Genomic DNA, 26429 nt, shown 5'->3' with positions numbered 1-26429 from the left:
AATATCCATGGAAATGGTAATGACAAATATCCATGGAAATGGTAAGAAAATCTCCAAAATGAAAACATCAGTAGAATAAGAACAGGTCACAGGGCCAAGTACAGTGGGCTTTGGGGTCAGACAGAGATCTGAACCTGGAAACCCCCCCTACTAGCTGGGGGTGCAAACAACCGCCTCTTGGCCTGCTGGCTCACCAGTGAAATAACACGCTTCTGAACTTCCTGGGAGGATAAATGAAATAGTCATATGCTCAGGCTACAAGAACCTGTCCTTAGAAGGAGTTTCATCTAAAACCACTTTGGTTTATGAGGATTACAAAGCATTAAAAAAATAATAAATTAGGAGTCCTTATCTGGATTTCTAGGGCCTTGGGAGCAAACAGCTCATTAAAAGACAGTCATGCCTATGATCACCTGTGCAGCTGTAAAGGTGGATATGTTAAGTTTTCTCAAAGCATTTGTAATCTATAATTTACAGCAGTAATAACCTTGGCATTCCTTGATTTTTCTTCATTAGTTTTTCTGTCTTTGCTATTTTTCCTTTTTTGTATTCAAGTTTCCATTACATGAACAATTAATGTCAAATACCTATGTGCTTTTGTTGAGAACAGGCTCAAACATACAATACAGCCATGAAAGCTAGAGCCTGCCTTGTCACGCTTTGTTAACTAATGTTATTTAACAAACTGTGTCCATTTTAATGGGTTATGTCGTTGTTTTAGTACAAATGAGTGTTAATTTAGGAACTAATGAATGCATGAAGAATTTTTCACTGAAATTAGCAGCAATTATATTTTTGACAGGATAATTCTATTTATTCTCCAGGCTCATAAAATCAAATACAAATACACACACATATGATGATTCTTAGATCTTTATTTTACAAAATTGGACATATACTCTCTCTCTCTCTCCTCTTGCTTTTCTCATCTGACCTGGAGGCGTTTGCTCCTACACATCGCTTTCTGTGGAATACCACCAATCTGATGGTCATTTACATTGTTTCCTATTTTGTCCTTACCAAAAAATACAATATACATTGGTAAACATAATCTTAAATACTGGCACTTTATTTTTCTCTTAGGGATAGGTTCCCAGGAGTGATACTGCTGGGTTGAAGAGTATGTATATTTTTAATGTTAAAAGACAGAGTCACAATGATTTCCAAGGAGGCTGTCACAATTTACATTTCTAATAGCACAGTATGAAATTAATTTTTCCCCCTGCTTCCTGCTGTTATTGGACTATGGATGTTCTAGTCAATTTGTTCAGAAAGTCACTCACATTCATATGTAATCACAGCATGTTAATGATCTTCAAAAATGAACAGGTGTAACTTGTGAATCTGAAATCAAGCCTAAAATGGTATATCTTTGAGTTATGCAAAAAAGATGAATTTTTGTAGGTTAGTCATCAAACAATATGTATGGGGAGATCACTGAACAGTCTAATAAAACTGTTCGTGAATCTTTAAAGGAAAGGTATAACTTATACTAAGTCAGGTTGCAAAGGGAAATTTTAGGTTGATGGTGCTGAAACTCAGGAAGTAAAACTACCTCCCCGAAACAGAATACTGCAAAAATTTATTTCTAAAGTGGACTATGGACATGGAAAATTTTTAAAGCAATAAGATATTTAACAGTTTCTTAAAATAATTTTGCCTTTAAAATTTCTGAAATGTTAAGTAACATTTATGCACTACAGACATATCCTACCTTTTTTTTGTAACAAGACAATTCATATAATATTAAGAGAAACAGGGAAACACACAAAAATATAACTGGTTTCTGGGTTATACAATATTTTGGTAACTGACATGCATTTGTATATAAATACCCCACTGAAAATCAGTAACAAGAGCATGATGGAGTGGATATTCTCTTTATCTAGCCCATTTTTATTCCGTGGTGCATACTGAGTAATACAGCCCATAGCTGCCTCTTTTCACTCTCTAACTTCCTCTTAATTATTTCAACTTGCATATTTATGTAAATAACGCTTCTAGAAAATCTTCAGCAAACCCAGAAGCAGTTAGAAACTTCAACAGTCTTGTTTATTGAGGCAGCTCGATAACAACGATCATACCAACATACACATGGCAGCAAGCAGTAGGAGCAAACATGTTACATGCTACTCTCACATCTGTCCCACACTTCATCTGGAATGCATACTGAGTTGTAAAGTTACTGTAAACACATGTGATGTTTAATGTGGAAAATCTTGATTGACGTGTCCTCATTATTAGCAGACAAGAATTTCAAATTTTCAGTGACTGTGTTAAATTCACATATACAGATCTAAAATATACGATTTGTGTTGTGTGGCACAATCTCACACACAGCCACTGTATTCCTAGATACTGTCTGTAGTTCTTTCTGCTGCCTCCCAGAATATTTCATGCTTGAATAATTCTTTTGAGATTTCAAACAGCTCACTGTAATACAGTTAAGTATGTCTATTTACAATTGGATATACTCTGCTATGTATTCTTTAGCTGGGTATCACAGCTAACTTTCAGTAAGTTAATGGTTTTTAGGGGACCCATTTTTACACATTTCTGAGTCGACAGATTGTACCTCAGTAGGAACTCCCGTGCTCCATCAGTACCTTCGCCCACTGAAAGGGTTCTGGGGTAAGTCTCAGGGCCCCAGTCAGACCTGGCCGCAGTCTCAGGGTTTGTCCCCTATGTGAACTCTTTGATGGACACTGAGGCGGGACTTCCTGCTGAAGGCCTTCCCACACTGAGAACACTCATATGGTTTCTCTCCCGTGTGGATTCGCAAGTGTAACCTCAGAGTGGACCTCTGGCTAAATGTTTTGCCGCATTCAGTACACTCATAGGGTTTCTCTCCTGTGTGAGTTCTCATATGTATAATAAGTTGCGAGTTCTGAATGAAGGACTTTCCACATTCGCTGCACTCGTAGCGTTTCTCCCCTGTGTGAATTTTCTGATGTATAATGAGGTTTGATTTCTTGAAGAAGGTTTTTGCACATTCATTACACTCATAGGGGCGCTCCCCTGTATGAATTCTCTGGTGTGTAGTAAGTTCAAACTTCTGGGCAAATGTCTTGCCGCATTCACTGCATTCGTAGGGCTTCTTCTCCATATGTGCTCTCTGGTGTACAATGAGGTTTGACTGGTGGGTGAAAGCTTTTCCACATTCAAGACATTCAAAGGGTTTCTCCCCGGTATGAATTCTCTGGTGTTTAATGAGGTTTGCCTTATGGGAGAAGGTTTTCTTACATACATTACATTCGTAAGGTTTTTCTCCGGTATGTATTCTCTTATGACTAATGAGGAGTGACTTAAAGGGGAAAGCCTTGTCACAGTAATTACAAATGAAAGGTTGGACCAGATTTCGAATTTTCTGATGTTTAAAAATGGCTTCTTTATGGCTGAAGGCTTTTCCACTTTTGTTATAATCAGAGTATTCCACTTCAGTATGGGTTTTCTCTTGCTTTAGATAGAGAAGTGCTTTTCCAAATCCATTATATTCATCAGTTTGTTTTCTTATATAGCTTCTATTACTATTAAGTAAGTCTGAATTATATTTCAAAGTTTTTTCATATAAGTCATATTTATATGGTACTTGTCTTAACGAAACAAAGTCTGTGCTCAGATTGAATGATTTTCCAAAGAGATCACCCCTTTCCTCAATTGGGGTTTGGTTCTTAAAGATTACAAATGGCCTCGCTTGCTCATCTGGGTTTCTGGGCTCCCTCTCCATCTGGTCATCAGCCTTCCACACCTCTAGGAAAGAGCACACGAATACATTTCGTCAACCCTTTCACTGTAACGTTATAGAATGTGACATCTCCACAAATTTCCATCATAGGTCTGCTTTTTAATTTGGGACTCAGTCTTCTAGTATTAAAAAGTCTCCACTTTCCTAGCTCTTAAACTTTGAAAGGGAAAAAACATGCCTGTAGCAAAAAAAAAAAAAAAAAAAAAAAAAGTAGAAACTGACAATGAATACGAGAAGCATTGCCAGATTACAAAATGACCTTACTAAAAGCGGGTAAAGTAAAATAAAAACAAAGGGCAGCAAACAGGAAATACATGATGTGGGAGGGCTGACAAGTCCACGGATGAAGGAGACTCAGTGTCCTCAAGGACCCTGAACAGTTAGCACAAAGAGCAAGAAAAGCAGATGACGGAAAAGCACCTAGGCAGATGTGAGGTTAGCAGCCCAGACTGACTGGTTGGACTGGCCGCCTCAGTGCTTCTAGGCTCTTTCCCCTCGGACCCCTCTCTCATCGGTGCCAACTGGCTTCCTCGGGCGGGATTTCTCACAGGTTTGCAGAGATGACCCTATTGCAGCGCTCCACATCTCTAAAGTAATAAGACTTTTGCAAGTGAATGGCAAGACCCAGAAACTCATACACTCTGTAGGAAATATAAAATAGATCCAAGGATCCAAGATCCTTTTGACAGATTCCCTGCTACTGTTGGTTTCACTGCTTTTCTGTTGAAGTTGTTGGAGAAACAGTGCATTTTCATCATTCTATCTGATTTTTCTCCTTTTAATGTTTAAGAGTTCTTCCCCAAACCAGTCTTGTCCCTGCTTTTATTTGAAGGAACTGTGAGGATCAAATTACCCAGCCTTGATCTAGGCCTTTGGTAACCTTTACTTTCATCTGTGCATTACTGGCTATCCATGACTCTTGTGATGATTCTGCTGCCATTTGTGTCCAGGCCAATGTCACTTCTGTACTGAAAAATCTGTATTCCCCTTGAGGGCAGCACATCAATTTCCATGAGCTAAACTATAAAGGTCACCATTCTGGCAAACTAAGAGTACTCATTCAAGAGCAACTAATCACAAAACAAAGGCTTAAGACGTTAGGCAAGTACCAGGGCTCAAGTGCGAGTGGCAAATATCTGTAAACGGGAAGAAGGTGAGCAGGGAGGTATGATTCAGAGTGCTGAGGGATACAGGCCATCTGTTCTCAGCCATCTCTAAAGCTTTAGAGATTGGAAACATAGATTCCTAAAAAATTCCAAAGGTACCAACCCATTCATAATTGTTGGGATAGTACTTCGAGTGGCTTCTGATTCTCCTTCTCTCCTTCCAAGGCTTTCTAGAAAGTTCTCAACTGGCAATTCTAACTTTGCTAGCTACAATCTTTGTGGCTCCAACTTGAAAATCATATCTGGTTTGATAATATCAGAGAACTTGCTAATAGAATGTAGCTCCTAACTGCTCTCGGGCTTCAGAGGTCCTGAAAAGAAAGTAGGCAGCACTTTAGAGTCTGCACCATCACCTTTAACACCTGAAGCCTGAGGCCGAATCCAGTTAGTAATTTAGAAAGTCAATTTCTGGTAACGGAGAACATAAACGCTACTCGGTAAACAGTGTAAACTCCTGCAAGCGGTCCTCACCCACGGAGAGTAAATTGCTGTAGTTCTCCAGCATCACGTCCATGTACAGGATCCTCTGAGACGGGTCCAGTTGCTCCCACTCCTCCTGGCTGAAGTCCACAGTCACGTCCGTGAAGGACACTGAGCCCTGAAACGGCACATTGCTATTCATTCTGAAATGACGAGCATTTGGTGACATAGAAAGGACACATGGAAACTTACACATTCTTGTAAGACAGTCATGCACCGTGGACATTACATATGACACCAACTGTATATACACCTTCACTATGTTGTCACGTCTCCAAAGCGTATTTACAGTGGTTAAGGCATGGGTTCAGATTCCCCTGTACCTCTGGCACTGTGACACCTGACAGGTGCTAAGATGAATAACACACTGTTTCTCCTCTGAAGATGTATAAGGGAGTTAAATGCATAAACATAAATGTACAGTATTTAATGTTACCAGTGCAGTGAGTGCTCACATAGGTGTTGTTCTGCCGCATCAAACTACACAAAATTACAGACTACATGAAACCTTTTGTGATACTGCGATAAACATATATTTGGTAATTCAGATGCCCAAAATATTTTTCTCATCTATACAGAGAGTGCCAAAAAATGTATATACATTTTAAGAAAAGAAAACTATTAAAATTGTAATATTCAAAGTATACCAATAACAAAAGATGGATACAAGTCACATTTGACGTCTGCAATTACAAGAGGTGCTCAAAGTGGTTACTATCAGTGTCCAGACTCTTCTGATTATGGCGAACTACTGCTTGAGCAACGTTGACCAAAGTATCCACTTGTATACATTTTTTTGGCACCCCCAGTATTTGGTCTTTCTCAACAGTCCCTGGCTCTAAGCTCCCCAAACCCCTGGAATCAAGTGTTGAAAGTGAGAAAGATTTCTGTTATGTTAATAAGGTGACTTTTGGAAATTACCTAAGGATGGGAGCTGGTCAAGAGTAGCCCCAACCTCGTGATTAGAGGGTTGGAAGTTACAGGCCCACGTCCTGACCTCTGGGGATTGGGGTTGGAGGATTCCAGTGCCATCGGTCAATGGCTGAATTATCCTAGCTATGTAACAAAGCCTCCATAAAAACCTGAAAGGACAGGGTTCGAAGACCTTCTGGGTTGGTAAACACAGATGCTGGGAGAGCGGTGCCCTGGAGAGAGCATGGAAGTTCCAGAGGTAAGTAAAACACTCACTCAATCCCTCTCCCTCACTCTTCTCTCTCCCCTCCCTCTCCTCTCTCTAGCTCTCACTCACTTTCATGCTCACGCTCCAGTCTCTCTCTTGCTACTGTCTCTTTCTCATTCCTCTCTCTCCTTTCTTTCTCTCTTCCTCAATCCTGTCTCACTCCTCTCTTTTCTCACTCCCTTCTCTCTCTCCTCACTCAGTCTTTCTCTCTCCTCTTCTTATTCCTTTTTCTCTCATTTCTCACTCCAACCTCTCTAATTTCTCTCACTCCTTTCTCTCTCCCTTCCTCTCCTGTATTTCTCTCATTTTTCTTCCTCATTCCCTGCTCCGTCTATCTCTGATTCTTCTGTCTCTCACTGTTCTATATCTCATTTTCTCTTTCTCCTTTCTTACTCTCTCAATCCTGTCTTTTTCTCTCTCACTCCTTTTTTTCTAATATCTCTCTCTCTCTCTTTCTCTCTCTCTCTCTCACCTTCTGGTCTTTCTCACTCCCTCTCCTGTCACTCTCACTCTTCTGTCTCACTCCTTTCTCCCTTCCTCCCTCCAGTCTCTCTCTTTCACTCATTTCTCTCGTCTCTCACTCATGTCCCTTTCTCATTTTTCTCACTCTCTCTCCACTCTGTCACTTTTTCACTCTAGTTTTTCACACTACTCTCCTTTCTCCTTTCTATTTTTCACTTCTCTCTCCCACTACTTTCTCTTACTCCGTTCTCTCTCGTTCTCTCTCTCTCTCTCATCTCCTCCCCCCACCCAGTTCCACCCCCTCTCCCTTTCTGGTATTTCTCTCTTTTCTGTCTCACTTCTCCCTCCTCTCTCCTGTTTCTCTCTCATTCCTTTTTCTTTTCCTCTCTCCTGTAGTTCTCTCTCTCCTCTCTCACTCCACTCTCTCTCTCTGCTGTCTCTCTCAATCCTCTTGTTCTCTCCCCCGTGCTGTCTTTCTCTCTCTCCTCTCATTCCTCTTTCTCCCCTCCAGCCTCTCTTCTAAGGTCTCACACCTCTTTCTTACTACTCTCTAATTCCTCTCACTCTCTCCAGCCTCATACTCTCTCTGTTGTCTCACTCCTCTGCTCTTACTCATCTTTCTCACTCATTCTCATCTCACTCACTCCTCTGTTTCTCGCTGTTCTGTCACACTCTTCTCTCCCCTCCCACTTCCCCTTTCTTTCTCACTCCTTTCACTCTCTTGTTCTCACACCTCTCTGTTTCTCTCTCTACCCCCTCTCCTGTCACTCTCTCTCCTCTCACTTTCTCTCTCAATCTTCTTGTTCTCCCCCGCTGTGCTGTCTTTCTCACTCCTCTCTCCCCTCCAGCCTCTCTTTCAAGCTCTCACACCTCTTTCTTACCCCTCTCTAATTCCTATCACTCTCTCCCACCTTGTTCTCTCTCTCTGTTGTCTCACTCCTCTGCTCTCACTCATATTTCTCACTCCGTTTCTCACTATTCTGTCACACTCCTCTCCCCCCATTTCCCCTCTCTCCTTTCTTTCTCACTCCTTTCACTCTCTTGTTCTCTCACTCCTCTCTGCTGTATTTCTCCTTTCTCTCATTGCCTCACTTCTTTCACTCTCACACTCCTTCCTCTCACTTCTCCCTCTCTCCTGTCATTCTCTCATTCTTCTCTCACTCCTGTCTCCTCCACTCCTTTCTCTGCCTCACTTTCACTCGCACTCTTCTCTCATTCCTCTCACTCCTTTCTCACACTTCCATGTTCTCTCTCTCTCCCCTCTCACTGTTCTCTTACTCTTGTCTCACTCTTTCTCTCCCCCTGCCTCACTCCTTTCACTCACTCTTCTTTCAATCCCCTCACTCCTCACCTTTCTCACACTCTTCTCTTTCACTCTCCTCTCCCTCTTTTGTCTCACTCCTCTCCCCCATCTCACTCTCTCCCCCACCTTTGTCTGTCTCTGTCTCCCTCATTTCACTCTCTTTCTCACTTTCTCTCCTCTCTCCCCCTTCTTTGTCTCCCCTTTTCCTCTGTCCCCCACTTGATTCTCTCCTCCCTCCCTTTTCCCCCTCCTTCTCATTCTTCCCTCTCTCACTCCTGTCTCTTCAGGAATCTTAAGTTGGTGTCCCCTGGGTCACAAAACATGTGGTTTGGGAAAAGGGAAAGAAGGGTGAGGGAGGGATGAGAACCTCTGCTTCCTGGGTGGCCACATGGTCAAGGGTGGTAGGGAGCAGCAGCTGTGCTGTGATCAGTTACTAAAGGTAAAAGTTAGTCATGGAATTTAGAGATGGATCCGACTCCTAGGGACTTGGTCCACTTGATACATAAACAAATGCAGGCTAATACGAAAAAGGTGTAAGTCTTTAGTTGCTTATTAAGAAATGGGATGAATTAAAGACACTGATGGGTTAAAACTTAAGTTTGGGGGGCCAAAGCTACCTCCTATTGGTCCTCCAACATTAAGTGGCCCCAAACAAGCCTGCTGTATTTATCCATTTGGAGCAATTTTTGAAGCTGGAAGACAGAAATTACATTGAAAACCCTGACCAGCAAACTCTTGGGGCAGTGGTTAGACCGATTAATCTAGTGATGCTGAACAAAAGGGCCTGGGTACCTTGGCTTGACTCTTTGCTGGAGACCCAAAGCCTTTTGCACAAGTGTGAGTAAAATAGTCGGGGGATGGAAAAGTTTCTAGGACTCCTTGAAATGGGAGTCCCAGGAACTGCGGTACAAAACCCACTGGTGAAGCCCTGATTTGCACTATGATTAGACAGAGAAGGTGAAAATCTAATGGTTGAAAGGATTATGAAAGTTGGAGTGTTTAAGAAGGTATTCTGTAAAGAAGCTGTGTCTCCTTTACCTGAGTGTTTCATGGGAATTACGTTTGGCCAGGAACACTTCCCCTCCCCAGTACTGTAACACTGAAACCAGCTGAGGAAGTCCTAATGGAGGTTCCAGTCAGGAATGCAAGCACCACAGGAATTCAGGGGAAAGTTTTGTAGAACAACTGGTAAGTGTGATCAGGCTCCATATGAAGTGGTGCATTTCTTACCTGATTGTATTGTGGGGATGGACATTGCATCTGACTGGGAAACACTTCCCCCACCTAATATTGTAAAGCACAAGGCATGTAAATCTGCCCTTCCAGTAATGTTAATTGGACATGCTAAGTGGGAACCAGAACTACTGTCCTGAGCCCACAGTGCACCATGGAAGCCGGAATGCCGGCAGGGACAGATTCTCTGTGCCGCAGTCCTATGTGCGGCGTATACTGGGGCTTTAGTGAGTGCTTCCTAGTGGAAACTACTGGTCTCTTGGACTTGAGAATTTCCATTTTAGAGGAATGTTTACTACCTTGCTATTAACTGAAGCTGCCTCTAAGACTGAGAGACGTAAAACAATCTTGAAATCAGAACTACAGTGCCTTGGGTGAGGTCAGAGGAACACTACTGGGGATAGCAGTGCCCAGAAGAGTTCCGCACTCAAATGGAAATGGTTTACATAGGACCATGCTGCCTGGGGAACACAAGGAGAACCTCAGAAGCAGGGGGCCTCTTTTGCCCTAGGACTGACTCTGGAGGGCAGCAGGAGCTGCCTCGTGGACAGTGCCCTGTAAAGAGCCCTCGACTGACCAACCGCTGCTTGGTTTGTGGACAGCAGTTCCACGGTGAGTGGACAGCACCCTTTTTGGAAAGCCACCACCCTACTGGAAGAAGGTACAAACAAATCAGCTCAGTGGGCTGAACTGCATGCTGTGTGCCCAGCAGTGATGAAAGAATTGAACAGTGGTAAAGCCCTTAGGTTTGCCTTTTTACTGACTCACGGGCAGTGGCCAATGCCCTGGCCATGTGGTCAGGCTGGGGAGCAATGGAAACCTGGCCTATTACAGGACTGTCTGTATGGGGATGGCCCTGGGGAAATCACTACGGACAGTGGAGTGGTGTGACTAAAGCAGGACACATCACTGCCCATCAGAAGAACTCCCTTCCAGTCTTGGAAGGTGATTGGAATCAACAAGCAGACAGCCCCGTGTGCTCGCTTGAGGTGCACACCTGGGTCCATAAAATAAGCAGACGTGGCGGTGCTGCAGTAGTGCAGAGAGGCGAGGAATCTAGACCTAGTCCTTTTGCACCCTCTGAGGCACAAGATGCCAACCAGAACTGCAGAGACGGAGACTGCAGCTGGGCACGTGGCAGATCCCCTGGTGCAAAGGCCTGGAGCACAGCCAGCACGTCAGACCGACGCTGGGAGCCCTGGGGGACATAAATGGATCCTGACGGGAATACACAGGCTTCAGACTGGGCCTGGTGTACCTGGGAGTAGATGCAAATGCTCCAAAACACAGAGGGTGCCAAAAAAAATGTATACACACTTTAAGAAAGGAAAAAACTATTAAAAGTGTAATATACACCGATTTAACAAAAGGTGAACACAAGTCATGTGTATACATCTTTTTGGCACCCCCAGTATTATTAAAGGATTGGAATACAAAATGCTGTACCAGTTTGGACCACCAAGTTACATTTCTTTGGCCCGAGGAACAAACTTTACAGCTCCTCTTGTTAAACAGTGGTCCAAGAGCCATCACAGCAGATGGACATACCACGTCGCATATCACCCTCAGAGTAATGTTTAATAGAAAACCTGAATGGGCATTTGAAACAATGGAGGGAAATAAAGGCAGGAGGGGGTTAAGGGAGGGTCCCTACTGGATAGATTCCTCTGCTTTTCTGGGGATTTGGGAAAGAGGGGGTGGGGATGGATGCTGGTGACTATACAATTCTTCCCCACAGCACCTCAACTGTCTTTTTTTCCTACCTGACCCACTGGTGCCAGCACCAGGGCTGATTCCTAAGCAAGAAACTATTCCTTTAAACCTGTCAGAATTGCTAAGGGCCTGAGGGGTGGACTGCGCCTCTACCGCATTTGGCGAAGTTGGGGCTGACAGTGAAAGCTGTGGTGTTGTCTAGTGGTCAAGAATGCCTACTAGTCCTGCACTACACGAGTGCGAATGGGCTGCGGGGGAAGCTCTTCTTAGACGAGTACTGCTGCCAGCAATCTAGATCAACACCATGGTGACCCTGATGTCCCTTCCTAGGGTGGAAAAGTTTGGGTAAAGATAATGACAAACGGAGATAAGGAGAAATAATAGCCGAGGGTAACAGGGATGAACAAGTGGGTTATGCAACAAGGTAAATCCAGCATTTCATTAATACTTCAAGAGAGGTTCAGAGCAAGAGAATGATATTATCTCTTAGCATAAGCATATGAGATACCTGCAAAGGGGAGTAGAGTTTGCCACCACAAAATATGCCTCGTTAGAGATACTGGTTATTTTAGGCTGGTTAATTTTCAGAAACATCAGATATGGGAAAAGCTCTGAAAACCAAGTAGAAATTACCATTTGTAAGAGGATATTTACACTTGTAAGAGTCTTTTTTCTTACTGTTCCATGCAGAAGAGGATACCTAAATCTCTAAAGCTGTTTTCAATGGAGAAAGCCTGCACTTAAATCTGCATAACAACCTCACCTATGTTTGCTGTGCTTTTCCTGGTGACCCCCCAAACTTCACTCCCTACTCCCAACATCTTTTGTCCTTAGCTGAAGGCGATGGCTTCCACCATTTTTGCAAGTTAGTCAGTTTTCACGGGTCTCTCCCATGTATACATGTTATTAAACTTTAACTTCTGTCCTGCTAATCTCTCATGTCAATTTGAATTAGACCAGTCAGAAAAACCCACAAGTGCTGACGAAAAATGTCCCTCCCTGACACCTGAAAGGATGAAGCCATATACTGTTGAGACCAGACCTGGTGTTGGAACCTGACAAAATCAAAGGCAAGCCTGCAACCCTGAGTGGACTTGCCCTGGGAGACATTTTCATACAATCTGATGATGGACTGGGCAGTTATTACTGAATGGGATTCAAATAATGTTCCAGTATGTTTTGACCTCTATGATGTTATGCTACAAGAGAATGTGACTGAAGGTCAGGGGGAAGACTGATATTGTGATTTATAGAAAATATGTATTTGGTCATAGAAAATATGTATTTGGTCATTCAGATGACCAAAATATTTTTCTCATATACAGAGGGTGCCAAAAAAATGTGTACACATTTTCAGAAAGATAACACTTGAAATTATGCTGAGGGTAACCACTTTGAGCACCTCTTGTAATTGCAGAAGTCAAAAGTGACTTGTATTCATCTTTTGTTACTGGTATATATTATTACAATTTTAATATAGTTGTTTCCTTTCTTAAAATGTGTAGACATTTTTTTGGCACCCTCTATTTGATTTTGGTCCACAGTTCCTGGCTGATAGCTCCCAAAACCCCTGAAATTTCCTAAGTGTTGAAAGTGATAAAAACTTTTGTTATGTTAATGAGGTGACTTTTGGAAAGCACTTAAGGATGGAACTGGTCACAGGAGAAGACCGTGTAATTGGAAGTTTGGAACTTTTGGGCCTACTCCCTGACATGAGGAGGGGAGAGGAGCTTCCACCAGTGGTCAATGATTTAATCATAACAATTAGGTAATGAAGCCTCCATAAAAACCTAAAAGGACAGGATTAGGAGAGCTTCGGGGTTGGTGAACACATGGAGATGCAGGGAGAGTGGTGCCCTGCGGAGGGCACGGAAGCTCCGCACCCTTTCCCTGTACCTTGCCCTGGGCATCGCTCCCATCTGGCTGTTCCTGAGTTACTTTCTTTTACAATAAACCAGTGATCTGGTAAACAAAATGTTTCTCTGAGTTCTGTGAGCTGCTCTTGCAAATTAACTGAACCCAACGAGGGGGGTCTGGGAACCTCTGATTTATAGAAGGGGAAAAAAAACAAAAAACTCCCCCGCCCCAACAACAAAAAAAGCTTCCCCTGCACAGCAAAGGAAAACAAGAGAATGGAAAGGCAACTGACCAAATGGGCAAAAATGTTTGCAAATCCTATATGTGTTAAGGGATGTGTTTATATATATCCAAAATAGATATAAAAAACTCATATAACAATAGCAATATATGATACTTTTCACTATTATACACAATCCCCACGAAACAAAAGAAATGCTGAAACATATAAATATGAAAAAATAGTCACGAATGGAACTAGAAAACCAAGTATTTAATCAAAACCAGAAAGACGTTATGAGAAAAAAAACGAAGCCCATTTGATAACTTTCAAAACCATCCACACCACGCTGCCACATGGTAAGTACACTAAGAACTTTTGCATCGCTGTCAGACCAACAAGGGTATAAACCTGTGGCTCAATTTACATTGATTTAGAAATGACTCTACCATCAAATGCAAAAACACTCTACTTCTCATAATGCTGTTTTCTATACTTTATACAAACAAAAACACTGCTCCAAAAATTGTAGATAAAACACAATTCTGATAGCATAGCATTAAAAGAGATATCAAACATGAATGACTTTGAACACTTGCTTCCGTCATGACAGATGCAGTTTCAATCTGGAATGAATTTGGTTGTTCTGGGCAGAAATTCTATGGCCATGACTAGAGAGCTGTACCTAGCATATTTGACACCCAGAGCAGACCATTTTTAACACCCCCTCTTCAACTCTTCCAACTGTTACACGTTTGAAACGTTCACCTCTAAATTTATTTCTGAGTATATGAATCCTTTTTTACCTATTCACATTCTCTCTCTTTTGAATCTATATACCAGGGGAGCCAAAAACATGCATACAAGTGGACACTTTGGTCAACATTGCTCAAGCAGTAGTTCGCAGTCATCAGAAGTGTCTGGATGCTGATGGTAACCACTTTGAGCACCTCTTGTAATTGCAGAAGTCAAACGTGACTTGTATTCATCTTTTGTTATCAGTATATATTGAGTATTACAACTTGAATACAGTTTTCCTTTCTTAAAATGTGTATACACTTTTTTGGCACCCTCTGTATCTTCTTCAGTTATGACTTCCAATTTCTTAACCCCTCCTACTTCTTCCAATTTGTCATTGCCGCTCTAAGATTACATACCTCCAAAATCTAGATTACACTTGTCGCCATCTTCAAAACCTTGCCTCAATAACTTTCCACCACTTCCCACTCATAACTCCAAGCCTCAGGAAACGTTACAGGAAGTGAGAGGAAAAAAAGACAAAGGTCTGAGTAGTACAAATGACCTAGTATAGTGTACAAAATTGCAGGTAACCTAATTAGCATTATTTCATACATCTTATCAGAATCTTTAGCCACTTGGCCCGGGAGCAGAAAATGCAGGTGACGGGTCATCTGTGCCTGAGATCAATACCATGGGGGTCAACAATTATAGAGTCATGATTTTCCCAACAGTAAATATTTATTCTCCATTTTCAGATCACTTCTGAAATTATAGTTCAAAAAAAAGGATCACTAGGAAATTTCCTAGGGAATAAATTAAGTACTAGGGACACAAAGACCAAGATTAGTCTTCACCAAGATAGGCACCTCTCAAGTCTTTCCTTTGTTTCCTTCCTATTTCCACAGCCACCCTAGCTATTACAAGGGCTTCCTAACTCATTTCTTTTTCCTCTTATTACCACACATCCTAAAACCAACAATTTTCCTAAAGTAAAGCTCTACATAATTAGAAATGGTTACCTATTATCTATTGCAATAAACTAATGACTAGCCCAGTTTTCAACATCATCCAAATTTCATTTTCATCCCTTTTTCCCATGGCTCCCCTCACTATGCAAAGATCTTCCCACTTAGATCACATATTTGATTTTGAGTCCTGCTCTCTCTTAAACCCTGGAGTACTTTTTTTGTATCTCTCTTGTTGCACTTATTTCACTCTGCTTATGGGACAAACTAAAAAGGTCTAACATATCTGCAACTGGAAGCCAAATAGGGGAGGCAAAATACAACAGAAACAATACCTGAAGAGATAATACCTTAAAATTTTCCAAGACAGCTCATATCAGACTACAGAAACACCACTAATCCCAAGAAAAATAAATACAGAGAAAACCACACTTTGGCACATCATAATAAAACTGCTAAAAATCCCAGAGGTAAAATATGCATCACCTTCAGAGACAAAACAGTAAAACGAACAACAGAGTTTTAAACAGAAACAATGAAAGCCACAAAAATCACAGAATATCTTCAAAGTGCTGAAAAGACTAGAATGTGAGTTCTAGGAGAAGTTTTTCTATAAAGGGCCAATTAGTAAATGCTTTAGGTTTTGCAGGTCATATGTAGTCTCCACTACAACTAATCAACTCAGCCATTGTACACAAAAGCAGACACAGACAATGTATAAACAAGTGTGCATAGCTGCATTCCAAAAAACTTGATTATGGACACAGAAATTTGAATTTCATATAAATGTCACATCACAAAACACTATTCTTCCTTTGATTTTCCCCCAACCATTTAAAAATGTCGCAGGGAACCCAATCAGCATCATTTCATGGCATCCTCCAAGAGTCTTTAGCCACTTGGCAGTGGAGCAGAGAATGCAGGTGATGGGTCATCTGTGCCTGAGATCAATACCAAATATTAAATACTAACACCAAATACTAAATGCTAATACTAAAAACCATTTGTAGCAAGGCAGCAGGCCATTTGGCCCATGGGCCACAGTTAGACAATCTGAAATGACGACTACTAAATAATAAATGTTGTATGCTAGGTATTATTACTACTATCAAAGGATGTACTCCAATAAATAAATAAATAAATAAAATAACCTACCACAAATCAGTTGAATGCAAAAGGCAATGGGGAGCAAATCAGCAAAATATGTTGTTAAAATAAGCATATATGGGATAGGGAAGAAGAGGTGAAAGTAATAAGCTGAAACTAATTTTTAGATGCCAGCAACTTGAAAGTCGTGGCAGAAAGTACTCTGTGAGGAAAATATAAATTGTGATTAAACTTCGTTTCAAACATACATTTAAATAAGCACTGAAAGAGTTAAGATAAACTTTTAAAAGAATGGAAATATATTCTGACAGACCAGTAGAAGAAGAAAAGTGGGTCAAGAAAATCAGTAATCAAAATAGAATGGGGTAAATGTTTAATAAAAGATTAAGACCCTCAGAGAAGTTAAAAAAAAAAACAAAAACCAACATACTCTTTACAACAAGCAAACTTAGTCTCAAAAAGCACTGAAAAGTTTGCAGGAAAATGTTAATAATTAGTTAAAACAGAATTCCAAATACATATATTTAATATATATGATATTAAACTAATTCTACTTGGTACATACAAAAGTATTAAAAAGTATTAAAAAAATAGTATTAAATAAAAATAGTATAAAATAGTATATATACTATAATAGTATATATACTATAAAAATACTATAAAATAGTATAATAGTATATACTTTAATAGTATAAAATAGTATAAAAATAGTATAAAAAGTATTAAAGTATTAATTCTACTTGGTACATACAAAAGTATTAAAAAAGAGGACTGGATACACCCACACAAAACTTTTAACATTGGCAACCTCTAAGGTGAGGAGACTGGTTTTAATAATCAAGAAGATTTTAGCAAAGTTAAGTGACCTAATACCAAGAGTGACAACACACTGGGAAGGGCAGATCCACAACAGAAATAGAAAGAATTCATGTATGAACTGTGTAACACAAAGAAAAAAAACTTCAATGTACATAATGTGTAGAACTACATAAGATGGTAAGTATTGATTACCGGATGGTGTAACAGGTTGGTAGTCATTAAGTTGAACCATACTGAAATTGATGACGTTCAACTGTTTTGACATATAAATCTGGCAATTTTATATAACTCAACCTAATATTCTCTTATTTGTGTTTCTGTGCATTTTCACACTTCACAAAATCAAATAAAAAAATGTAAGTAAAGAACAAAAACTATCTTATGGAGGGACTATCAGGCAAAATGTAAGGAAAAAGCAAATTACCAAAAAATTTTAGAACACGGGGTACAAAGAAAAAAGCCTACAAGTTTCAGGAGAGAATGCAACAGGTTACATCCTGGTAAGTAGATAGCCCTTTGGACTCCTTCGCTACAACACTACAAAGCAATGACTTCAAAATTCTAAGGAAAACAACAATAAAAGCTGGACAAAATAAACGAAACAATTTGCAGGCATTGGAGAGCAACCATTGTAGAACTAAAATTAGTGAAAGAAGGGTGTGCTCCACATTCACACTGATGATGAAAGTGCTGAAAGAAAAAAAAATCAACTTTGAATTCTATATCCAGCAAAAATGTCCATAAAAGTATTTTAAACCATGGCACAAATAGAGCCCAAGCAGAAAGTGACAGTATTGCTACGTGGAATCAACTTAAAAAATAAAAACTGGCATTTGGGTGTGCAAAGCAACTGGGATTTGGGAGCAGGTTAATGGGAGATAAGGAAGCCATAGAGAGGGAGTTCTAAAATTCTGCATAAAAATTCACCTCAGATCTCTGGTTGGTTTCTAATGTGTGCAGTTGGAGGGCAAAGCTCCAGAAGGACTAGCAGAGAGCAACAGTTTTGTTCTTTGAGGTAGTTAAATTATTGGCAGAACAAAACTTAGCATTCTTTAGAGGGAGTTGTGTGTCATACAACATATCCAGCATAATACAAACAAAAATTACTAGACATGTGAAAAAGCAAAAAACAAAGACACTATCAAGAGGTAGACAGCTCAAAAACAGGTGTAGAGATAATCCAAATATTAGGATTGGCACACAAAGCCTTCAGATTAACTGTAAAGTAGTACGTAAAGGAATCCAGAGGAAAAAATGGACAATGTGAATGAAAATATAAGAAAAGTTCAACAAAAAAACCAGAATCTACAAAAAGGAAGAAAATGGATAATCCAGACCTGCAAAATGTAGTACCTGAAATAAAAATCTCATTGTATAGACTTAATAGCAACTGGACAGAAAACAAGAATTATGAATTTGAAGACAGTTTGATAGAAGATACCCAAACTGAAGCACTGGGGGAAGAAATAAAACATAAGAGATGTGAGACATCAATAAAAAGTCGAATGCATCATTACCTATAACGATGAAAGGAAAAACAAAAAAATGATAATGTATAGTCCCAGAAAAGAATAAACAAAGAATGGGATAAAAATAATATTTGAAGAACACCTGAGAATTTTCCAAATCTGATAAAAGGCATTGACCATAAACCTAAAAAACTCAAAAAAAGTCCACCACACAGAATAAATAGAAAGATACATCATATTCAAATTGCTAAATGCCAGAGAAAAAGGTATCTTAAAAAGTGGCCACCACTTCATGGATAGTGTAGATTCCTGACCACTGCGCTGTACACCTGAAGCTGAAGCTAAATAATATTGAATGTCCACTATAATTTAATATATATATATATATAGTCACGGAGTACAGAATAGAGAATAGAGTCAATGGAACTGTAACAGCTGTATACGATGTCAGAGGGGTAATAAATTGGGGAAGGGGGGTTATCACTTTGTGAGGGGTGAAATGTCTAACTATTACAGTGTTTTGTATACCTGAAACTAAAAACAAAACAAAACAAAATCAGGAAAAAAAAGAAAAACACAAATGCATATTGTATGAACACACATATATATGGTCAAAACTAAAAAAAAAACTTCAGCCTACCAAAAAACAAACAAAAAAAAGTGGCCAGAAGAAAAAGATACATTACCTTTAGGGTACAACTATAAAAATGAAGGCTTATTTCTTAATAGAAAGCAGTGAAGTGAGAGAAAAGTGAGAAAGTGAGAAAATATTTTAAAATATTGAAAGAAAAAAAGAAACCAAAACAAAAAAAATGCTAAAATTCTATATCCAAGGAAAATATTTTTCAAAATGAAGGCAAAATTAAAAGCACATACGGATAAACAAAAGCTGCAAGAATTCACTGCTATACTACATACATAGTATTCTTGGATTGTACTGAGGTGGTATAATATTACTTCAAGATGATCAGTAAAGAATATAAACTATAATTCTTAGAGCAACCACTTAAAAAAATAAAAGAGAGGCAGCCAGTTAGCTGAGTTGGTTAGAGCGCAGTGCTCTTAACAAGGTTGCCGGTTCTATCCTCACATGGGCCACTGTGAGCTGCGCCTTCCACAACTAGATTGAAACAACTACTGGGTCCTGGAAAAACACACTTAAATAACAGTTAAAAAAAAAAAATAGCAAGATGACATACTTAAATCCAACTGTGCCTGTAATTAAATTACTTATAAAGAAAAATAAAAATCAAAAGAAACTGTCAGGCTTGATAAAAAAAACATGATTCAACTAGATGCTGCTTAGAGGAAATACCCTATAAATATAAGAACATAAAAAGATTGAAACAAAAAGAATGGAAAAAAAAATTCCATAAAAACACTGGTCATAAAAAGGCAAGTATGGCTGTATTTATAGGAGATAGGGATTATAACCAGAGATAAAGAATGACATTCCAAAATGATAGAAGGGTAAATCCATTAGGAAGATAAAACAAGCATAAATGTGCATACACTCAATAAATGTATGCACTCAATCACATAGCTTCAAATTACATGACCAAAAACGGACAGAAGCTAAGCTAAAGTGAAGACTGGATAAAATCCATTCATACTATCTATCAATCAGATATCAAACCAGAATGAAGACATTTTCAGAAATTCCAAGTCTCAAAAAGAAGAAAAAAAAAAAAAACACGGTCCGGTGGCTCAGGTGGTTAGAGTGCCATGATCCTAACACCGAGGTCACCAGTTCGATTCCCACATGAGCCAGTGAGCTGCGCCCTCTACAGCTAAGACTGTGAACAACAGCTCTCCCTGGAGCTGGGCTGCCATCACCAGTCAGAGGTTGGCGTAAGCTGCCGTCGGCTGCCATGAGCTGCTGCGAGCTACCGCGAGCTGCCATGAGTGTGTAGCCAGTGTGAATGGCCGGCAGCCACTGTGAGTGGCCGACTGACAACTGGCGACTGCCTCAGCGCAGGGAGATGGGGAGCGCAAGGCTCCTAATACCAGCCTGGGCCAGGGAGCTGTGTCCTACACAACTAGATGGAGAAAAACAATGGCTTGAACTGGAGTGGAGGGAGGAGGATGTATTTTTCACATACCTTTTCTCAAGAAGTTACTGAACAACGTGCTCCAATGAAACGATAGTAATCCAAAATGACAAAAACATGGGAAGGGGTAAACAAAGGATCAATCTGAGAGCTGAAGGAAATCCTAGGAAGGGTCTGAAGGAGATGCAGGATGGCAGAGATTCTCTACTGATACCAAATTGCTTGTTGTACAGGCTGGAACTGCATGATTCAAAAGTAGGCATTTTGAGAGCTGTCCTCAATAAGATGACTACAACTATTGTATCACCTTTTAAACTTGAGGGCATAATGCTTGGATAAGCCTGACCCAGATTCTTATCTGTACTTGGTTTGGTTTATCTGGAGCATGTGCTGATGGGCTCTCTCTGTCCCCTCCACACCAGGCTGCCCTGCATCAGATGAGGACACTCATTTCAACTCACAGAAGTGTTCCACTTTGATCTACTCCTGAGAGTTGGCAGTCGACAAATGAGCTAAGAGACTAGAGAGCAGCCCACTCGCTCTATATTCCTGCCAGACATTCAATACCCGATCCACACTTTGACCCTGCCAGATGGCCCAACCTTATGTTTTCCTGTGTTTCTTACAACTTTGCCAATGACTGCTACCAGACAATGACTTCTCCAAATGGGATTTTTAAAAACCCTCAGAAAAGCTGAAGCCACATTATGACCCAGAGACTCTATTCAGCTCATCTCCTAGAAGCTGTTGTCTAACATTGACAAAATTTCTAGACACAACTAGATTTGTGTTTGCTTGATAATTTTTGCTATGTTTCTTGCTCCCCAGAAAGACTGTATCAGCACCAGCAATGCACGTGTAGTTTCGCCTCTCTTTAGCAAACAGCAGCTGATGTAACTTGAAAAAAACAATGACAAAAACCCTAAGTCCTGATAAAGGGAACATGGGTGCAAGAAAGGACATCTTTCAGATTCTTCATGTCTGGAAGAAAAAAAAAAGCCTACACCAATCAGAAAAATATGCAAAAAAAAAGGCAATATAAACTCCAGTTATAGTTTTTCAAAATTGAGTTTTATATTAGAGATACATACAGAAGTGTTAAAATCTTTAAGAAAGATTAAGGGAACGATTAACAAAAATACAAAAATAGTGGCTACCTACTAGGAGTATTCAATCAGAGAACGCATCATAAAGAACAGATAATGGACAATGGGACTTATGGTCAAAATAGCAGAGCAGGTAAACTCTGCGCTTGCCTCCTCTCACAACCACACCAAAATTACAACTAAATTATAGAACCATCGCTGAGAACCACCTGAAGACTAGCTTAATAGAATTTCTGTAACTAAGGACATAAAAAAGAAGCCATGTGCAGACTGGTAGGATGGGCAGAGATGTGCAGCAAGCAGGTCCCACATCCATGGTGTGGTGAATAAGAATCAGGTGGGATATCTTGGCCACTGAGGTATCTCCCCTGAGGACTGAGGGGTCCCAGTCCCACACTCGGCTCCTCAACCCAGGGTGTCAGTGGCAGGAAGAGGAGTCCCCATAATATCTGGCTGTGAAAACTGGCAGGGATTGCATCTGAGAAAGACAAAAGGCATGCTAGAGACCAAAGCATTGTGGGTCTTAAAGGACCTGTGCACAGACTCAACTGCTCACAAACTCACTCAATCTAAGCTCCAATGCGATGGTAATAGCTCAGAAAGTGACATACGGAAATTAAATGGACAAAATACAGAACAAGGACTGGAAGGGCTGGGGTCGGAGCAACTTCTTTGGGGACAGAGATGCTGGTAGGCACCACTGTTCCTCTGATGAACTCACTCCCATCCAGCCAGATCAAAGCAGGCAGGTGCCAAATCTGTACTCTCCCTAATCTGTCTAACACTATACACACCACCATGGTGATTCCTTGAGACCCTGCCCCACCCAACAGGCCAAGGAGCCCTAGCCTCTTCCAGCAGCTCCTCCACACAAGCAGCTTGTTTGGGCTTACACTATGAACTTTCCCAAAATCTCTCTAAGATCCAAAAACACCAAATAAGCAGCGGCTGGCCTCAGCGTGCCTTGTAGCTCTTGATAAGTGGCCCCATGACTAGCACAAGTGGTGATTGGTTTCAACTTGCTTTGTAACTCCCATCAGCTGATCACAAGCCTGGCATAAGTGGCAACCAGTCTTGGCCTGGAATATAGCTTCAATTAAGCAATCACAAGCCTAGTACATGTGGCTTTAGCTCACATCATGGTGCCCACCAAAGAGTCCCAAGCCCAGCATAAGTGGCAGCCAGCCTCGGTTCACACTGTACTCTCTCCCAAGTGCCTCTAAGCCCAGAACAAGCAGTAATCAACTGTAGATCACTTTGTAGCTCCTACCAAGAAGTCCCACACTTGGCACAAGTGGCAGCTAACTTGGCCTGCACCAGAGACCCTCACAAGAGGTTCCAGAACCATTACACGTGGTGGCTGGCTTCATCTGAGCACCAGAGCACCACCCAACCAGTTCTACAAATGACACATCTGAAGGGTGGATTTGGCTGGGTGACTTCTGCTCTGTGGGGTCAGCCCGCACACAACAGCTTATCTGTTGTAGTCACGGCCAGCCCTCACAGCCAGTGAGCCTGGGGATCAATGCCACCTACTGATGTGCCAATAACCATTGAGGCTCAACTACAGCAGGAGGGCACACACAACTCAGACAGGGTACAATCCTGGAGCACTTGACTCAAGTGACCAAAGAAACTGCGCCAGTGAGCCCCAAAGGACACCTTTTACATAAGACCACTCTATCAAGACAAGGACACGTTGCAGATCTACCTAATACATTGAAACAAACACAGGGCGTAAGCAATAATGAGGAGACAAAGACACGTCCCAAATGAAAGAATGGAACAAAACTCCAAGTAAACAAAATGGAAACAAGCAATCTACCAGATACAGAGTTTAAAACACTAGTTATAGGGATGTTCCATGACCTTAGGGAATAAAATAGATTAACTCAGTGAGAACTTCAAGAGAGAAAGAGAGAACATAAAAAAAGAGACAGCATAAAAAAATCAGTCAGAAATAAAGGATACAATAACTGAAATGAAGAATACATTAGATGGACTCAACAGCAAATTAGAAGCAGCAGAAGCTCTTGGAACACAAGGGAGGGAAAACACACAATCGTAACAGCATAAAGAAAAACACTTTTTAAAAAAGAGCATAATTTAAGGGACCTCTGGGACAACATCAAGCGTACTAACATTTGCATCACAGGGGTACCATCAGGAGAAGAGACAGAACAGAGAATAGAAAACCTATCTGAAGAAATAATGACAGAAAACTTCCCTAACCTGAAGAAGGAAATAGACATGCAAGTCCAGGAGGTGCAGAGAGTCCTAAACAAGATGAATCCAAAGAGACACACACCAAGACACATCGTAATTAAAATGCCACAGATTAAAGACAAAGAGAGAATCTTAAAAACAGCAAGAGAAAAGCAGTTAGTTTACCTACAAAGGAGCTCCCATAAGAATGTTAGCTGATTTCTCTACAGAAACTTTGCAGGCCAGAAAGGGATTGGCAAGAAATATTCAGAGTGATAAAAAGCAAGGACCCATAACCAATATTACTGGATGAAGCAAAACTATCATTTAGAATCGAAGGACAGATAAAGAGCTTCCCAGACAAGAAAAAGCTAAAGGAATTCATCATCATCAAACTGGTATTACAAGAAATGTTAGAGGGACTTCTTTAAGAAGATAGAAAGTATGAATAAAACATAGGAAAAAAAAAAGTTCTCACTATCAAAGGCAAACACTTAGTAAAAGCAGTGGATCAACCAACTATCAAGCTGGTACAAATGTTAAAAAGCAAATTAGGAAAATCATATGTAATTACAATAAGGAATACACACAATCATACACACACAAAAAAAGAGAAGAAAAATAATGACAAAACAAAAGGTGAATGAAAATTGTAGTTATTTTAGAATGTGTTTGAATTTACACGACGATCAACTTAAAATAGACTGATAAAAACATAACTTGGTATACATGAAGTACATGGTAACCACAAACCAAAAATCTAGAAGAGATATACAAGAAATAAAAATAAACCCAAACATAACACTACAGAAAGTCATCAACATATGACAGAGCAAGAGAATAAGAAATGAACAGAGAACTACAAATACAATCAGAAAACAAATAATAAAATAGTAATATCTACATACTTATTAATAATTACTTTAAATGTAAATGGACCAAATGTTCCAATCAAAAGACATAGAGTAGCTGAATGGATTTAAAAAAAACAACAAAAATGCAAGAGCTGTACATATGCTGCCCATAAGAAACCCACTTTAGATACAAAGACACACACAGATTGAAGAAGGATGGTAAAAGATATTTCATGCAAAAAAAAAAAGTTGGGGTAGCAATACTTGTATCAGACAAAATAGACTTAAAAACAAAAAGCTGTAACAAAAGACAAAGAAGGACAGTTCACAATGATACAGGGATCAATCTAACAAAAGATTATAACTTGAAAAATCTCCACACCCAACATAGGAGCAACTAAGTATATAAAGCAAATATTGACAGACATGAAGCGAGATATTGATGATAAAACAGTAATAGTGGTACAGTGCTTTAACACTCCATTGACAACAACGGACAGATCATCCAGACAGAAAAATCAACAAGGAAACAGTGGTCTTAAATGACTCATCAGAACAGATAGACTTACTGATATTTTTAGGACATTTCACCCAAAAGCAGTAGAATATACATTCTTCTCAAATGCACCTGGGACATTTTCCAGGATGAACCACATGTTAGGCAACAAAACAAACCTCAATAAATTTAAGAAGACTGAAATATATCAGGCATCTTCTCTGATCACACTGGTATAAATTAGAAATAAATTTCAAGAAGAAAACTAAACAACACAAACAGGTGAAGGTTAAATATCATGCTACTAAACAACAAATGGGTTAACAATGAGATCAAGGAAGAAATCAAGATATCTTGAGATAAATGAAAATGAAAACACAATGACCCTTGGGGTGGCCGGTAAGCGTGGTGCTGGTGGCACCAAGGTTGCTGGTTCAATCCCCGCATGGGTCACTGTGAGCTGCGCCCCCCTCTAAAAACAAATAAAAAAAACACAATGACCCAAAATCGATGGGACACAGCCAAAGTAATTCAAAGAGGGAAATTCACAGTAACACGGGACTACTTCAAAAAACAAGAAAAACCTCAAAAATCTAAATTTACACCTAAAAGAACTAGAAAAAGATGACAAAACAAAACCCAAAGTGGGTAAAAGAAAGGAAATAATAAATATTAGAGCAGAAATAAGTGAAATAGAGTCTGAAAAAAAAAGAAAAAGATAACAGAAACCAAGAGCTGGTTCTTTGAAAAGGTAAACAAAATTTATAACCCTTTAACCAGACTCATCGAGGAAAAAAACAGGGCCCAAATAAATAGAATCAGAAATGAGAAGTGACAACCAACACCACAGAAATATATAAGATTATAAAAAAATACTACAGTTGTATGCCAACAAACTGGAAAATCTGGAAGAAATGGACAAATTTCTAGAAACACAACCATCCAAGAATGAATCAGGAAGAAACAAAAAATCTGAACGGATCAATTATTACTAACAAAATTGAATCAGTAATTCAAAAATTGAACAGGATGGAAGGCTCCCAAACTCATTTTATGAGGCCAGCATTATTCTGATACCAAAACCAGACAAAGACTCTACAAATAGAGAATTACAGGTTAATATCCTCTGATGAAGACAGATGCAAAAATCCTCAACAAAATATTAGCAAACTAAATTCAGTAATACATTAAAAAGATGATACACCATTATCAAGTGGGATTTATTCCTTGATGAAAGGTTGGTTCGATATCCACAAA

The 26429-nt window shown here is 39.9% G+C and overlaps 1 protein-coding gene across 2 annotated transcripts in view; it reads right to left on the bottom strand.

Annotated features, from left to right (window-relative positions):
- Window positions 1-552: 552 nt before the first annotated feature.
- The window catches only part of ZFP1 (ZFP1 zinc finger protein), a 40786-nt gene continuing 14909 nt past the window's right edge, over window positions 553-26429 (bottom strand). The window contains exons 3-4 of one of the 2 annotated variants that reach the window (XM_081030821.1): window positions 5383-5509; window positions 553-3750 (exon numbers count right to left, since the gene is read on the bottom strand). In XM_081030821.1, the coding sequence (XP_080886947.1) occupies window positions 2669-3750; window positions 5383-5509 (1209 nt within the window). In that variant the 3' untranslated portion in view covers window positions 553-2668. Of the gene's footprint in view, window positions 3751-5221; window positions 5510-26429 lie in introns of those variants that run through there. The other variant, XM_081030822.1, reaches the window with a different exon arrangement.

This window comes from Rhinolophus hipposideros, assembly GCF_964194185.1.
Source record: "Rhinolophus hipposideros genome assembly, chromosome: 21".
Lineage (NCBI taxonomy): Eukaryota > Metazoa > Chordata > Mammalia > Chiroptera > Rhinolophidae > Rhinolophus > Rhinolophus hipposideros.
This window is presented reverse-complemented; position numbering and strand designations above follow the sequence as displayed.